This window comes from Polyodon spathula, chromosome 45 (assembly GCF_017654505.1).
Source record: "Polyodon spathula isolate WHYD16114869_AA chromosome 45, ASM1765450v1, whole genome shotgun sequence".
Classification (NCBI taxonomy): Eukaryota; Metazoa; Chordata; class Actinopteri; order Acipenseriformes; family Polyodontidae; genus Polyodon; species Polyodon spathula.
The window spans coordinates 901,837-918,774 of NC_054578.1; the positions used below are offsets into that span (position 1 = coordinate 901,837).

Sequence of the window (16,938 nt, forward strand, 5' to 3'; positions counted from 1 at the left end):
CTGTTTCAACGCTGAGCTGAGTCACGCTTCCGGTGTAGTTACTGGAGCCAGGCAAACCGGCAGAGGGGTGGTTCAACTCTTCTCTGATTTCAACGCAGTCCTGATCGGGCAGCTCCTCTTTAACAAGGATCGGGTCCGGTCCCGAAACGGGGTCCGTAGCGCAGACGGGACCCGCGCCCAGGCCCTCGTCTCCGATGAGGACGGAGCGGATGTCAGCGAGCTCCTCTTTGATGTGAGCAGAATCCAGGTCCTCACTCTGGACACGACGCTCCTGGGACCCTTCATACCCTTGGCTCTCTTCGATGCCCCTACCTTGAAAAAACAAGGCACAAAAAGTTTATTTTTTTTAAAAAATAAGTTTGATAACAATAATCTTTATTTTTATATAGCGCCTTTCATAGCGGAGCGCCCTCAGAAAGCGCTTTACAGGAGGCTAGGGTGTGTGAGCCGTGCATCAGAGTCTCTTACAACAACGCATCACCCCAAAGACGCAGCGCAAGGGGGTTCAGTGACTCGCTTGTGGTCCCACACAGGGAGGGCTGAGCTGGGATTTGAACCCGGGTCCCTCCTGGTTACAAGCCTGGTTCTTTAACCACTGGACCCACGCAGCCGCCTGTGTTTTCAAGTTTTATTTTTGATCACGTGACTTTGATTCTGTTTTCTAATTAAACTCCGTTAACTTAATTACAAAACAACGGCTCTCGTTTTTTTACCTTCACAGCTTCAGACAAATTACCCTAACTGCTCATCGCTGACCCCAGTTGCATTACACTCTTAAACCCGCTGGTTTATCGTTGGAGATTTTGTTCATTTTCCCCGTTCAGAGTTGCTCCACTTCGTGTGGAGTGTACACTAAGAGCAAGTGCTTCATTTAAAAACTCCTTGACTTGTAGCAACGAAGAAAAACAAAATTAAAACCCCAGTGCTTGTAATGAATAGTTTTCTCTTTCACTGGGATGCAGAGACAGCTTGGCAATTACCAAAAGGGAGGCAGAGAGTCTGGAAATCTAAAAGCAAAAAGTTCAAGCCCTAATTAGACTCAATCAATCGGTCTTTATTTTATATAGCGCCTTTCATAGCGGAGCACCGTCACAAAGAGCTTTACAAGATGCAGTAAATACAAGAAAATCCATAATACTATAAATACAGAGAAATGCATCAAACATGAGATACAGTAAAAACACACACAATGCATAATGCATTAAATACAGTGGAAAGAGCAGAATACAGGATAGCAGCACAATACATGAAATAGTGCATTAAATACAGTGGAAAGAGCAGAATACAGGATAGCAGCACAATACATGAAATAGTGCATTAAATACAGTGGAAAGAGCAGAATACAGGATAGCAGCAGAATACATGAAATAGTGCATTAAATACAGTGGAAAGAGCAGAATACAGGATAGCAGCAGAATACATGAAATAGTGCATTAAATACAGTGGAAAGAGCAGAATACAGGATAGCAGCAGAATACATGAAATAGTAGCAGCAGCTAATAGCAGATATCAGGCTTAAAGAGCACGGAGAGCAAGAGAGAACAGGTGGGTCTTGAGAGCTGATTTAAAGCGAGCGACGGTGGGAGCATCACGCACCAAAGCTGGGAGAGAGTTCCACAGAGCCGGAGCCACGAAGCTGAACGAGCGTCTCTCCGAGCGTGGGGCGCTTTCGCTTGGGGATAACAAGCAGGCCAGAGTCCGAGGACCTCAGCTTGCGGGCCGGGGACACAGCAGGTGTGACGGGGCCCGTGTCCCTGCACAGTTTGAAGAATGGCGCCTTTGCACGGCCACATGCATGGTAAGGTTGTTTCATTAGTTAATCGATAAAGTCTGAAGTGTTTTGGTGTATGTTTATTAGCAAAGTGTTGGATGTGGTTGACTGATTGATTGCCGATTGACCCCTGAGCACATCTTATACAAAAAGCAGAAGGGCATGTTTGCGCAGCGAGAGGTGGGTCAGTGACCGCGCTTCTCCAGCGGAACAGAGATCAGGGGACAGGATCATGCCTCGTGACAGCCACAGCATGGGTGCTGTCTTGTGCAGAAGAGCTGGGCTACAGTATTCCGAGTCGGGGGGGGATTTCAAAGGCACAGACCAGCCGGGAAGGGCAGGTTCAGGGCTGTGGTTTTTTCCCCCTACAGTAAAAACTGGATTTTGTCACGGTGTTTCAGAGACTAAAAACAGGAATTTCAAGGTACTACAGGAAGCATGCTAGACCGGCTGCCAGGTTCCTGAACGCAGTGTGGCAGTGAGGGGGAAACACATCATGGGTTTCTTTTTAAGTACATAAAAATTACATATATTATATATAATGGACATAATGGGCAAATTACACAGAAATCGTGAAAAAAGCCGGCCTTGTGTGAGTGTGTAACATTCTCTCTCTCTCTCATATATATATATATATATACACACACACCTCTCTCTCCCTCTCTACCACTAAATGAATGCACAGTGCGTCTCCCAGTTAAACAAATCCACAATCCTTATGGTCGAGTTTAAAATAAATAAATAAATAAATAGATGCATTACAAACAACTACTGCATCGCAACGCGTTTCGACCAATCACGGTCTTCCTCGGAGCGTTAAAAAAAAAAAAAAAAAAAAGAACAAAACAGGAAAGCCCGCCGCTGACACCTCCAGGCACGTCGGCGCTCCTAGGTGGCGCTGCGCACCTGACTGGTGACCCGTTGAAGCTTGCACGCCGCAAATGAACGAAGACCGCTGCCCTCTGGTGGCGGACGTTGTTTATAGCATCTTCCCAAGTTGTCCCCCACCCCCCCCCCCAAGCTTAATTCTAGGAAATGCAAAATTGCCAGAGCCGCATAATGTTTTATTTATTTATTTATTTATTTTTATTTTTATGGAATACAGTGTTTTGAAATAGCATTATTCTTATTTTTTCGCTGCTGTTTCTTACAGCACAGATACAGCAAGCAGTGTAAACCCTGCATATTTGAAATGATCGCACAGAATTCATCTTACATGCTACTGCCAAAAATATAATGCTTACAAAATATCATCACTCAAGTAATATGTACAAGGAATAAATCAATCACATTCAAATTATGTTCACACACACACACACATATATATATATATGTATGTCAATCCTAAGTAATTCAAAACATTCGGACATAGTTGTCATAATAATCTTTATTGTTATATAGCGCCTTTCACAGTGGAGCACCATCACAAAGCGCTTTACAAGAGGCTAGGGTGTGTGAGCCGTGCATCAGCTGCAGAGTCTCTTACAACAACGCCTCACCCCAAAGACGCAGCGCAAGGGGGTTCAGTGACTCGCTCGGGGTCCCCCACACAGGGAGGGCTGAGCTGGGATTTGAACCCGGGTCCTGCAAGCCTGTTTCTTTAACCACTGGACCCACACAGCCTCTTCTAGGTATTCTGTCTGGATTTTAAGATCTGATTAAAGTCGTATTTAAGTCAATTTGCCGACGTGGAATTAGAAGGACTTTTTAGCAGCGTTCAATCTCAGTTGGGTTATTTATACCATGTAGATTCAATAGAGGGCGCTAGTATCCACACAGAAGTGAACAGAGGATGGGGAAGGAAAGAGGACACAGTTTAAACTGCACCACCTGTTATTTCTGTATTGAACCCTGTCCTTCACAGTGCTGCTAGTCCCTCTATCGTTAGCAGTCACCTTAGCTGCTGGGCTTGTCGTGTGCTCCTTTGTGGGCGTGCGTCTTGTGTAACAAGCTGCCCTCTCCTCCTCTCCCCTCTGCGACGGAAACCAGCCAGCGGAGGACTTCAGGACCGCCCCTTCCCTCACAGCCTTCCGCAGCCCTCCCCTCTCCAGACTGCGCTTGTAAATCTCTTGCTCGCCCCCCCGCTGGTCTGCGCTGGACTCGCCTGACCTCAGCGCCACGTTCCTGGAGCCTCAGCTGGTGTGCTATCCTTGCGCTGCTAACACCGCAGACAAAACCTGTTGTAATCCTGGCTTGATCGCATCCTGGTTGTTATATTTTTGTAACATTACTGTAAACTGTATTTAAATATGAATCTTACACTGTAACCCTGTGCTGCTTTGTAACACCTGGAAACAATAATAATAATAATAATAATAATAATAATAATAATAATAATTTGTAATTTTCTGGTTCTTCTGCAGGTTATTATTGTCCCCGTGTTGTTAATGGAGCTCAGTTTCTATTGCAAAAGTTTAAACGAGACTGTTTCTGTGTCTACTTTTGGTCAAGTGTTTTGATTACATTTATTGAAAAAGGTTAGACTGGAATTTGAGAATTTTAAACGGCTGCAATCTCACTCATCTTCTGTTGTCAGTTTGCTCATTAATATTAATAAAAGCGGATTAAATATGAATAATGATACAGGGGGACAGCCTTCAATACCGCATTGCAGGATCTCTCTCACTGGAAAATACCGTTCTAGTCTCTTCTATGAATGATCCCTTAGCGGTCCGTTCATTCAGCGCTCGTCTGGTCCACTTTATTTTCACACGCTCTGTTTAAAATATTCTTCAGAGTAAAACAGGTTTAAAAGGCGCTTTGAATCGCAAAAGGACACTCAGCCCTGCATCTCCAGCCAAGTCCCACCCCTTGTTCACTGTTCACACGCCTCTTTATAGACGTGCGCGCTGATCAATCCTCTTCTGATCGCTCGTTTTATCACCAAACTCCTCAATAACGCGATCAGAGTCGTTATTTTATTGCTGTATCATCTCAAAAAGCCCTGCAGATGTCTGATGTTCTTTGAGCGCTGGATGCAGAAGCAGCTCTCTCTTTATCTATAATATAAGTATGTGGAAAAATACAGCGAACAAGGGGCGGGGCTTGGCTGGAGATGCAGGGCCGAGTGTCCTGTTGCGATTCAGCGCCTTTTAAACCCGTTTTACTCTGAAAAATATTTTAAACAGCGCGTGTGAAAATAAACTGGACCAGACCCGCCTGACGAGCGCTGAATAAAGGGACCGCTAAGGGTTAAAACGGGTCTATTCAGGTCACTTGCAACGCGAGACAAATCACATTTTCTAAAACACTTAAAAAAATAATCAATCACTCACAGCCACCCCTAACACCACGCTAATGAGATACCCTTACACTCTACAGATTGTTTGTATGGAAGGTTTGAGTGCTCAGTTCGCTTTATGGACCTGCTGGTGTTTCTTGAGATAGTCCAGGCGGCTGAAGCGATCTTCGCACTCAGTGCAGCGATAGGGCTTCTCCCCGGTGTGAATGCGCTGGTGCTTCTTCAGGCAGTCGGAATGCCTGAAGCTCTTCCCGCACTCAGTGCAGTGATAGGGCTTCTCCCCGGTGTGAATGCGTTGGTGGATGTTCAAGGTCCCCATGCGGATGAAGCTCTTCTGGCACACGCTGCAGCGATACGGGGTGTCCCTGGTGTGGATCCTCTTGTGCTTCTCCAGGTGCAGCATCTCCTTGAAGGCGCTGCCGCATTCGAGGCAGCGGTACGGTTTCTTCCCTCTGTGAGCCTGCTGGTGCGTGCGGAGGTTTCCCCCCGTCTTGAAGCTCTTGCCGCAGACCGCGCAGTGATACGGTTTCTCCGCGGTGTGAATCCGCTGGTGCCTCTTCAAGGAGCTCGAGTAGAGGAACGTGGCCCCACACTCGTCACAGGAGTTGGGAAGCTCCCTCGCGGGGCTCTGCAAGCGCCTCCTAGCAGCAAACCCGTCGGCCGCGAAGGCGCCGCGAATCTCCCGGCTCGAACACGGGTCCTGGAAGCCGCTTGCTGCGTCAGAGCGGCGGGCTGTGCCGATGGAACGGACCTCCTTCTCCTCCTCCTCACAGGGCTCAGGGTCCAGTCCGGGAATCTCCTCTTTGACGGTGATCAGCTGCACCTGTGGGATTTCTTCCTTGATGTAAATGGGTTCCGTGGAGCTGGAGCTGGGACAGGACAGCTGCTTCTCTGGGACTGCGTCTTCAAAGAGAAGGAAGACCCTGTTAACAACGCATCCTACACACGGCATGTATTCCCCAATAAACAACGGCTTTCCAAAGTAGCGACATTATGAGAACAAATGATTTGATACAGCTGTGGCCAAAAGATTTGCATCATCACCCTACAGAATGAACGAATGTTGCTTCATAAAGTCCAGTGAAAGCTGCTGAATAATGTTCCCTTGTTAACATATTGAATTGCACCCCCTCTATATAGAATGAACTCCCTCAGCTTCATAGAGTCCAGTGAAAGCTGCTGAATAATGTTCCCTTGTTAACATATTGAATTGCACCCCCTCTATATAGAATGAACTCCCTCAGCTTCATAGAGTCCAGTGAAAGCTGCTGAATAATGTTCCCTTGTTATCATATTGAATTGCACCCCCTCTATATAGAATGAACTCCCTCAGCTTCATAGAGTCCAGTGAAAGCTGCTGAATAATGTTCCCTTGTTCTCATATTGAATTGCACCCCCTCTATATAGAATGAACTCCCTCAGCTTCATAGAGTCCAGTGAAAGCTGCTGAATAATGTTCCCTTGTTAACATATTGAATTGCACTCCCTCTGTATAGAATGAACTCCCTCAGCTTCATAGAGTCCAGTGAAAGCTGCTGAATAATGTTCCCTTGTTCTCATATTGAATTGCACTCCCTCTATATAGAATGAACTCCCTCAGCTTCATAGAGTCCAGTGAAAGCTGCTGAATAATGTTCCCTTGTTATCATATTGAATCGCACACCAGTGCTTTGTAGTTTCTTGAAAAATCCAACATGAAATACTACTGGACTACTATGATGGCTTCCGGTAGACTTTTGTGATGTCATTTTGTAGTTTCAGTGGTCACAATTATGTTCAAGCTTAAAAGTGTTTGCAAGCTATTGGCCACAGCTGTACTGTCCACTGCACTGTAAATATACAACACACTGTAACCATCAAAACCACAGAAAACGGCACACGCTGGAAAGCTGACAATACTAGTGGAGTTATTTCGTTTTTTTTTTTTTTTTTTTTTTTTTAAATTCTCTCTCAATGCTAAAATTCTAGGGGATGCAAAAAAATGATTTACAGCAAGACTAGAGGTGAGGATTGTACTGCTCAGGTTTGGCTGGTCTGTGTTCCAGTGTTTAAAGAAACGGGCTTGTAACCAGGAGGTCCCCAGTTCAAATCCCAGCTCAGCCACTGACTCCCTGTGCGTGTGTGTGTGTGTGTGAGAGACCCTGAGCAAGTCACTGAACCTCCCTGTGCTCAGTCCTTCGGACGAGACGCCAAACAAGCGAGGTCCTATTGGAAGAGACTCTGCAGCAGCCCCTGACTCCCTGTGTGTGTGTGAGAGACCCTGAGCGAGTCACTGAACCTCCCTGTGCTCCCTCCTTCGGACGAGACGCCAAACAAGCGAGGTCCTATTGGAAGAGACTCTGCAGCAGCCCCTGAGTGTGTGTGTGAGAGACCCTGAGCGAGTCACTGAACCTCCTTGTGCTCCGTCCTTCGGACGAGACGCCAAACAAGCGAGGTCCTATTGGAAGAGACTCTGCAGCAGCCCCTGACTCACTGTGTGTGTGTGAGAGACCCTGAGCGAGTCACTGAACCTCCTTGTGCTCCGTCCTTCGGACGAGACGCCAAACAAGCGAGGTCCTATTGGAAGAGACTCTGCAGCAGCCCCTGACTCACTGTGTGTGTGTGAGAGACCCTGAGCGAGTCACTGAACCTCCTTGTGCTCCGTCCTTCGGACGAGACGCCAAACAAGCGAGGTCCTATTGGAAGAGACTCTGCAGCAGCCCCTGACTCACTGTGTGTGTGTGAGAGACCCTGAGCGAGTCACTGAACCTCCTTGTGCTCCGTCCTTCGGACGAGACGCCAAACAAGCGAGGTCCTATTGGAAGAGACTCTGCAGCAGCAGCAGCAGCTGTTGATGATGCAGAGTTCACCCCCCTAGTCTCTGGAAATCTTTGGATAAAAGTGCAAAGTGGGTCATCCCTAAGAACTGCAATATACTGGAGGCAGAAGTGTTACCCTGCAGAAGAAGAAGAAGAAGCAGAAGCGTATTTGAAATCTCAGTGAACTCACCTGTGGAGTTTCTTTAGCATCCCTCTCTGTTTCTTCAGTTTTGTAAACAGCTGCATCGCAGGAGTGAAAAAAGAAACAAGAAACTAGGCACAGCCTACCCTTTTCAATCACTTTTAAAAACGCGCTCGACTTGTCCTCAGCTTACCCTTGAGCTGGATTGACTGGCCACTGGAGTTTGTATTTTATAGGGTTTTTGAAGCATTGCATCCTGGGATGTTCCTCGTGATACAGAAGCAAACGGGACTGTACAGAGAGAGATGCTCAGGTTCCTGCCCTGCAACAGGATCTACGTGTTTTAAGGCAGCGTCTACAAAACACGCCCAGCGGGGGGCGTAGCAAACCCCCAGAAGGAACATTCACGGGTTTAATTTATTTTTTTATTTTTCATTTTTAAAAAAGCACCAGTCTGTGTGAACTCTACGGTGTTTGAGAAGCTGCCCTGCTAAAACTTTGAAGGAAAAAGAACAAACAAAAACACACGTTTAGGTATTATCAAACTACAGCTGCAGCCAAAAGTCTTGCGTCACCTAAAACAAAACTAGCATCCTGTAATCAAAGAAACTACAAAATGACATCGCAAAAGTCTACCAGAAACCACAACAGCAGTACAGCATATAGACCCACAGACAGATAGATTATAATGTAACACGCTATTCTTTACTGTGTGTAGATAGACAGATAGATTATAATGTAACACGCTATTCTTTACTGTGTGTAGATAGACAGATAGATTATAATGTAACACGCTATTCTTTACTGTGTGTAGATAGACAGATAGATTATAATGTAACACGCTATTCTTTACTGTGTGTAGATAGACAGATAGATTATAATGTAACACACTATTCTTTACTGTGTGTAGATAGAAAGATAGATACACAGATACACAGATAGATAGAGACAGATAGACACAGACAGATATAGAGATAGATAGAGACAGATTGAGATAGAGATAGGATAGATAGACAGATAGCTAGACATATAGACAGAGAGACAGACAGATAGACAGAGATAGATAGAGATAGGTAGGATATACATTTTTTAAAATATTTTATTTAACAATGTAATCAAAGAGACTTCTAAATTATATCACAAAAATCTACAATGCAAGGAGTGTGTTACTGCAATTATAAAAGACTCCTGTTGCACAGCAGTGTGATCCAGTCCAGGTTTCAGCGGGAGTCTGATTATTAAACTCCCAGCTGGATCACACCGCTGTGCAGCGGGAGTCTGATTATTAAACTCCTAGAAAGCAGGACTCACAGCGGGAGTCTGATTATTAAACTCCTAGTGAAAGCAGGACTGGATCACACCGCTGTGCAGCGGGAGTCTGATTATTAAACTCCTAGTGAAAGCAGGACTGGATCACACTGCTGTGCAGCGGGAGTCTGATTATTAAACTCCTAGTGAAAGCAGGACTGGATCACACTGCTGTGCAGCGGGAGTCTGATTATTAAACTCCTAGTGAAAGCAGGACTGGATCACACTGCTGTGCAGCGGGAGTCTGATTATTAAACTCCTAGTGAAAGCAGGACTGGATCACACTGCTGTGCAGCGGGAGTCTGATTATTAAACTCCTAGTGAAAGCAGGACTCCTAGCGGGAGTCTGAATTAAACTCCTAGGAAAGCAGGACTGGATCACACTGCTGTGCAGCGGGAGTCTGATTATTAAACTCCTAGTGAAAGCAGGACTGGATCACACTGCTGTGCTCTGATTATTAAACTCCTAGTGAAAGCAGGACTGGATCACACTGCTGTGCAGCGGGAGTCTGATTATTAAACTCCTAGTGAAAGCAGGACTGGATCACACTCTGATTATTAAACTCCTAGTGAAAGCAGGACTGGATCACACTGCTGTGCAGCGGGAGTCTGATTATTAAACTCCTAGTGAAAGAGGAATCACAGGTGCAGCTGGATCACAGTGAAAGCAGGACTGCTGTGCAGCGGGATTATTAAACTCCTAGTGAAAGCAGGACTTAATCACTCCTAGTGAAAGCAGGACTGGATTATTACACTCCTGTGCAGCGGGCTGTCTGATTATTAAACTCCTAGTGAAAGCAGGACTGGATCACACTGCTGTGCAGCGGGAGTCTGATTATTAAACTCCTAGTGAAAGCAGGACTGGATCACACCGCTGTGCAGCGGGAGTCTGATTATTAAACTCCTAGTGAAAGCAGGACTGGATCACACTGCTGTGCAGCGGGAGTTTAATTTATTGGAAAAACAAAGACATAATATATAAAGCCGTCTGGGTTGATTTGTGCAGGACGGCAAAAAAAAAACAACTTTATATACAATAACATTAAAACAAACAAACAAAAAAACGTTTTTATGAATAACAAAAGTGAACGCCATTGTGTTCCCAAAACATCTCCCTAGAGACGCACAGGGAAAGCTGGCAAGAAGTAAACAAGTAGTTCTATTAGTAAAATATATTTATATTAATTAATAATTAAAAATAGCCACGGAACATAATTATTATTAACATAATCGCAATTGTTAAACAACGTGTATGCATTTTACTTTGGAATATAATTAATAAAACTGTACACACTGAATACAAAACAGGAAAACCGGGACTCGAAAAATAACTCCCGGTTTCCCGGGACTTCAACCCTACCGCTCCCGGTCTCTCCACCGTCAAACGATTCAAACTTACCTGCACCGCCGACAACCACGCCGCCGCACCCCCCTCCCCACAGGTCATCGATCCGCGGGAATTCATCGTCCCTGATCGATACACTCCGATCGGTACCGTCCGCCTGGATTATAAGATGGGACGTCTCCCTTTCTGCGAGCGGTGCCGCGTCCCCGGCGCAGTCCCGGCTCATCAACACCGGCAGACAGCGGGCAAAACCGGCCGCGGTGTACTCGCTCCCGGTCCCGTTCGCGTCACCGAGGAATGAGACCGAGGGCTCCCCGGCGCGGTCCTGCTGCTGCTGCTGCTGCTGCTGCAGCGGGGTGCAAACCGGGGTGCTCCCCCACGCCGGGGCGCCGAGCTGCTCGTCGAACCGGGGAGCCGGTCTGACCACCGTGCGCTCCCGTTCCCGCACCGATTTCAGCTCGCCCTCCGATCTTCTCAGCCTGCGTCTCAGGCTCCGGTTTTCGTTGGCGGCTTCGGCGAGCTCCGCCTGCAGACCGACCAGCCTGCCGCCGATCAGTTTGGAGATTTCGCGCAGGACGCTCTCCACCGCCGCCTGCACCGCCTGCTCGATGCTGGGACCGAGCTCGTCTTTGAAGAAGGACACGGACACGCTCAGGTCCATCTTCACTGCAAGGGGGGGTGGGGGGGATCGGCTGGTTTCACCGATTCCTCTTCTGGTCGGTTTTGTTTTGTTTCCAAAAACAACAGACGCTAGGGTTTCCACTTCCGTTTTTTTGTTTCTTTTTTGGATGCGTAAAACTGCTGCGTAATCATTCAATCGAAGACGCGTGTCTTTGGTTTAAAAGCACCGAAATCAACATAGGTGACGGGGTTCTGCACCGATACAAAAAAATAAAATAAACACGTCCACAAAACTTCAGCAATAAAGCAAACCTGGTTACTGAGCACAACTGCGCCGGCAGCAACCCTGACGCCACATCCGCCCCTCTCCAGACGGAGCAGCGCCCTCTTCTTCTGCTTCATCTCCAGGGCGCACTCCCTCTATCAGTTCGGATGATTCGCTCCCTCTACCTGTAGTCCTGGGTCTGGCTTCATATATTTTTTTTTTTTCCTGTCATCTTTCTTTGTAACTTCCCCCCTTTCTTTTCCTGTTTCCTTTATATATTTCACCAGTATATATTTTTCAGTCTCCCTTCCCCCCAACTCGCACGCCTCCGCTTCCCTCGGCCTCCTCTCCATTCTCCTCATTATTTCCCCCATTTGAATACGTGATGTTCTGCTGTTTCTGCGTCTTTACCTTGCTCACCCTTTTCACCTCCATGCTTCCCCAGTCTTAGCGGGTGTTCATTTAAAGAGCTGTGCCCAATTCTGAACCCATCTAACGCTCTTGCTAATTCCCAATCCTCTATTCACCTCTTTCTGGATACTAGCGCCATCTATTGAACCTATGTGATATAAACAACCCAGCTGAGATTTAACGCTGGTTATATATATGTATATACTGTTGTGGTCAAGTGGTTGAAGAAACGGGTTTGTAATCAGCAGGACCCCGGTTCAAATCCCATCTCAGCCCTCCCTGTGTGGGGACCCCGAGCAAGTCACTGAACCCCCTTGCGCTGCGTCTTTGGGGTGAGGCGTTGTTGTAAGAGACTCTGCAGCTGATGCACGGCTCGCACACCCTGGCCTTTTGTAAAGCGCTTTGTGAGGGTGCTCCACTGTGAAAGGCGCTATATAAAGATTCCTATTATAATGTATATAACACAGCTTGAATCAGTATGTGAAGACACTTCTTCAGTGCTGCGTAGACACTATCTTTTGCAGTTGGATTCAGCTGGTTGCTGGGGATAGTAATGAGGTTTCAGCTGGTTTGACCCTACATGAACAAAATGAGACACAGACTCACGTGCTTCAGCTGACCACTACATCAGACCTGTGAGAGTTCCCTTTACGCATCCTTTGACGTTTCAGCGAACGAACACGTAACGCTTTTACCCAGTGTCCAATTTCAGGCACAGAGGCGAAAAGAGGGTCGAACCGCTCCCATCACTAACATATACATTCCTCCCAGACAACAAACACATGCATTCTGCATTATATATTTATTAATGAATAATGGTGCAATGTACCTCCAGCAGGAGTCAGTACAGTCCTGTTGCAACACACCCTAACTCGTGCATCGGGAGAGAGCGGCTTCTGTGATTAGAACTGTTTAAACGGTCGACAGAGTGACAGGCTTGGGCAGTAAAGGGTTCCCCCTTGGCCGCATTGTGCTCATACAACCACAACAACGCGTTGAACAAGGTTACGTTCCCCGTGTTAGGTGGGTTCACGCAGAACGATCCACTCCACACAAAGGCTTACCAGCAATCCAGCGGCCTTACTCTCCTTCCAAAACACAAAGTCACGCGCACGCACACGTTTTGTTTCAGTTTGTCGAAACGTGCGCAAATCAGTCATCCCGGATGAGGTATTTGGTTAACTTGATAATACACTGGCCTGTTTCTAGATGAATCTTCTGATTGATTCCCCCCCTCACACACACACACACACACACACATGTTTATTCCCTTTGCCAGCCTGCATTTGATATTATTTCGCGCTCTGTAATGAAAGCTTAATCCACTAATGGTCACGGCCAAGCTGTATTTTCATTTGTAATCTGTCACAGAGTGCACAGCACTGCGAGACAAAAGCGCTCTGCCTTTCTGTACCAGAGAGCGGGGCACATGACTGTTATTAATTTACAAGACCCTGCACTGGCTTACCCAGCAAGGACGAACTAGTAATAACACAGGGACTCCAAACGCGCGGTAAACGATTTTTTTTCCCTCGTGAGCGTAAAGTCTTACTGGGCACAGGCTTTCTCTCCTCTGTGAGCTGGCTGGTGAGTTTGAAGGGCTTCTTTAAAACGGAATCGCTTCCCGCAGTCAGAGCAGCGATACGGTTTCTCTCCTGTGTGAGTTCGCTGGTGTTCTTTCAGGTTTCCAGAGTTACTGAAACTCTTCCCACAGTCAGAGCAGCGATACGGTTTCTCTCCTGTGTGGATTCGCTGGTGCTTTTTCAGGTTTCCCGAGTGACTGAAACTCTTCCCACAGTCAGAACAGCGATAAGGTTTCTCTCCTGTGTGAGTTCGCTGGTGTGTTTTCAGGGTTGCCAGCTGATTGAAACTCTTCCCACAGTCAGAGCAGCGATACGGTTTCTCTCCTGTGTGAATTCGCTGGTGTTTTTTCAGGGATCCTGAGTGTCTGAAACTCTTCCCACAGTCAGAGCAGCGATACAGTTTCTCTCCTGTGTGAATTCGCTGGTGTTTTTTCAGGTTTGCCGAGTGACTGAAACTCTTCCCACAGTCAGAGCAGCGATACGGTTTATCGTGAACTCTCTGGTGCGCTTTCAGGGATCCTGAGTGTCTGAAACTCTTCCCGCAGTCAGAGCAGCGATACGGTTTCTCTCCTGTGTGAGTTCGCTGGTGTTCTTTCAGGTTTCCAGAGTTACTGAAACTCTTCCCACAGTCAGAGCAGCGATACGGTTTCTCTCCTGTGTGGATTCGCTGGTGCGCTTTCAGGTTACCTGAGTGTCTGAAACTCTTCCCACAGTCAGAGCAGCGATACGGTTTCTCTCCTGTGTGAATTCGCTGGTGTTCTTTCAAGTTTCCCGAGTTACTGAAACTCTTCCCACAGTCAGAGCAGCGATACGGTTTCTCTCCTGTGTGAATTAGCTGGTGTTTTTTCAGGGATCCTGAGTGTCTGAAGCTCTTCCCACAGTCAGAACAGCGATACGGTTTCTCTCCTGTGTGAATTCGCTGGTGTTTTTTCAGGGATCCTGAGTGTCTGAAGCTCTTCCCACAGTCAGAGCAGCGATACGGTTTCTCTCCTGCGTGAATTCGCTGGTGTTTTTTCAGGGATTCGGGGTGCTGGTGTGAAACAAGGTGACTGACTGAAACTCTTCCCACAGTCAGAGCAGCGATACGGTTTCTCTCCTGCGTGAATTCGCTGGTTTCTTTTCAGGTCTCCCGAGTGACTGAAACTCTTCCCACAGTCAGGATATTCTTCACCGCCCGCCCTCGCTTTAGCTGCTGGACTGGAACCTGGAAAAAATGAACAGGAAGGAAAGTAACTGGGGCTGGTTGTTGGCTCAGGGCATGTGGCCAGGTGAGGGAGTTGATTACAGCATGGGATTGCAGCTGTGGGGGCTTGCACTGGGTTACACCAGTTTAAAAATAGCAAAGTTAAACTCAAAAGCCTTTACTTTATGTGAAACTGATGCTGGCGAGCTCTGGAATCAAAACCTGCCTTCAAAGTTCTCCTGTAATGTTTCTGGTCTATTTCCTCAAACACATGCTACAGTGGTATTTTTACCCTACCCCCCTCGCCAGCTGAAACAAACAGCTAGTAATGTAACCTACATCCTCAAACACATGCTACAGTGGTATTTTTACCCTACCCCCCTCGCCAGCTGAAACAAACAGCTAGTAATGTAACCTACATGCTCCCTCCCTCCCTCTCGAGCAGGCTGTGGACGTCACGCAATCTCGAACGGCACTGTCATAGCTCCTGGGAGTCACTCACCCGCTAGACTGCATTCTGAACGGGAGCGCCCGTCTTCCTCTCGGCCTCCTTGCGCGCTGTCGGGAGAGCCTTCCTCTCCAGCGCCTCGCCCTCTCGCGCACATCCTCTCCAGCACCACGCTGCACCCCCGCAGGGGTACAGGCTCCAGCTCGGGGGTGTTGGGTTTGAAGTCCTCGGATTCTTCCTTCCCTGGTTCCACGAGGTTAAACTCCAGGTCTGGGGGCTCCCGTTGAATACGGACAATCTCCAGCACCTCTTCTCGTTTCACAGGAAGGGGTTCTCCTGTCTGGGGGATCTCCAGTTCACTGTGCTCAGGTTTAATCTCACAGGTGTCTGGCTGGCTGCTGTCGCATTGCATCTCACAGAGCTCCTGTTTAATGGGGACGGAAGCCAGTCCAGAGAAGTCCACTCTAATGGGGACCAGTTCAAGCAACTCCTCTTTAATCTGGACTGATTCCATCTTCACACGGTCCATGGCGGCACACAGAATTCTGCTTCGCAGCTGCTGAAAACAGAATTCAGGTGTTTAAACACAGCGCCACCATGGCTTTTCAAGAGGCTGCCAAGCCAGTCAAATAGCAGCGGCGTCTTTAATATTGAAGCAGTTGGGAGAGGCATGTATCTAATTATTAATTATTTGATTGAATTATTATTTATTAATTATTATAACATTTGCAGTACTATTGAACACTTAAACAAAGTGACTTTAGACCTTTTTTTTTTAAATTTCTAAGCCTCTCAGCTGTCCTTTTTCACATTGTATTAGAGAGATAACTTCTTACACTGACACACACACACCCCTCCGTCAAACTTTTTTTGCAAAAATGGTTTACAATTGTACAAGCATGCAATCGAAGCATAAAGCCTGCAGGCGAGTCATTGCAAAATGCACTTCGGCCGTATTCCTCTGCCTGGGCCCGAATTATTATATAAATAAATAAGTAAACAAACAAACAAATAAATAAACAATGCCTTTTAGCGTCTCCTCCCGTCGCCCTCTCTCTTCACACACACACCATCGTCTGAGCAGGGCTGCCAGATTTCTGCAGAGTTTATAGTCCAGACTCCCTTCAAAAACAGCCCAGTTATTTGTTTGAACTGAACGCAAGCTTATTATTAACACGCAGGTCTGTGCATTAAAAAAAAACAAACAATGAAAAGCTTTCGTAAGAATAGATAGTTGGTATAAATCTGATAAAAACTAGAAGCCCCAGACCAGCTCGTCCACACTTCACTGTCAATAAACGCGTACGGAAACCCTGAAGGAACAAATCAACATTCATTGTAAAGCATTGTAAAGCACAGAGAGGTCTGGTAAAGCATAGGGAAGCATTGTAAAGCACAGAGAGGTCTGGTAAAGCATAGGGAAGCATTGTAAAGCACAGAGAGAAAGCATAGTCTGTAAAGTTGTAAAGCACAGAGAGGTCTGGTAAAGCATAGGGAAGCAAAAAGCACAGAGAGGTCTGGTAAAGCATAGGGAAGCATTGTAAAGCACAGAGAGGTCTGGTAAAGCACAGGGTAAGCACAGAGAGGTATGGTAAAGCATAGGGAAGCATTGTAAAGCACAGAGAGGTCTGGTAAAGCATAGGGAAGCATTGTAAAGCACAGAGAGGTCTGGTAAAGCACAGGGAAGCATTGTAAAGCACAGAGAGGTCTGGTAAAGCACAGGGAAGCATTGTAAAGCACAGAGAGGTCTGGTAAAGCATAGGGAAGCATTGTAAAGCACAGAGAGGTCTGGTAAAGCATAGGGAAGCATTGTAAAGCACAG

At 46.8% G+C, this 16,938-nt stretch overlaps 1 protein-coding gene across 1 annotated transcript; it reads right to left on the reverse strand.

The window, feature by feature from the left end:
• Window positions 1-4,899: 4,899 nt before the first annotated feature.
• Window positions 4,900-15,669, reverse strand: LOC121305862 (zinc finger and SCAN domain-containing protein 2-like). The gene is given in 6 exon segments (XM_041237515.1): window positions 4,900-5,343; window positions 5,428-5,915; window positions 10,660-11,440; window positions 13,454-14,537; window positions 14,539-14,689; window positions 15,171-15,669. Coding segments are annotated over 6 exon segments (3,204 nt in total). The 5' UTR covers window positions 15,646-15,669; the 3' UTR covers window positions 4,900-5,118.
• Between the last annotated feature and the right edge of the window lie 1,269 nt (window positions 15,670-16,938).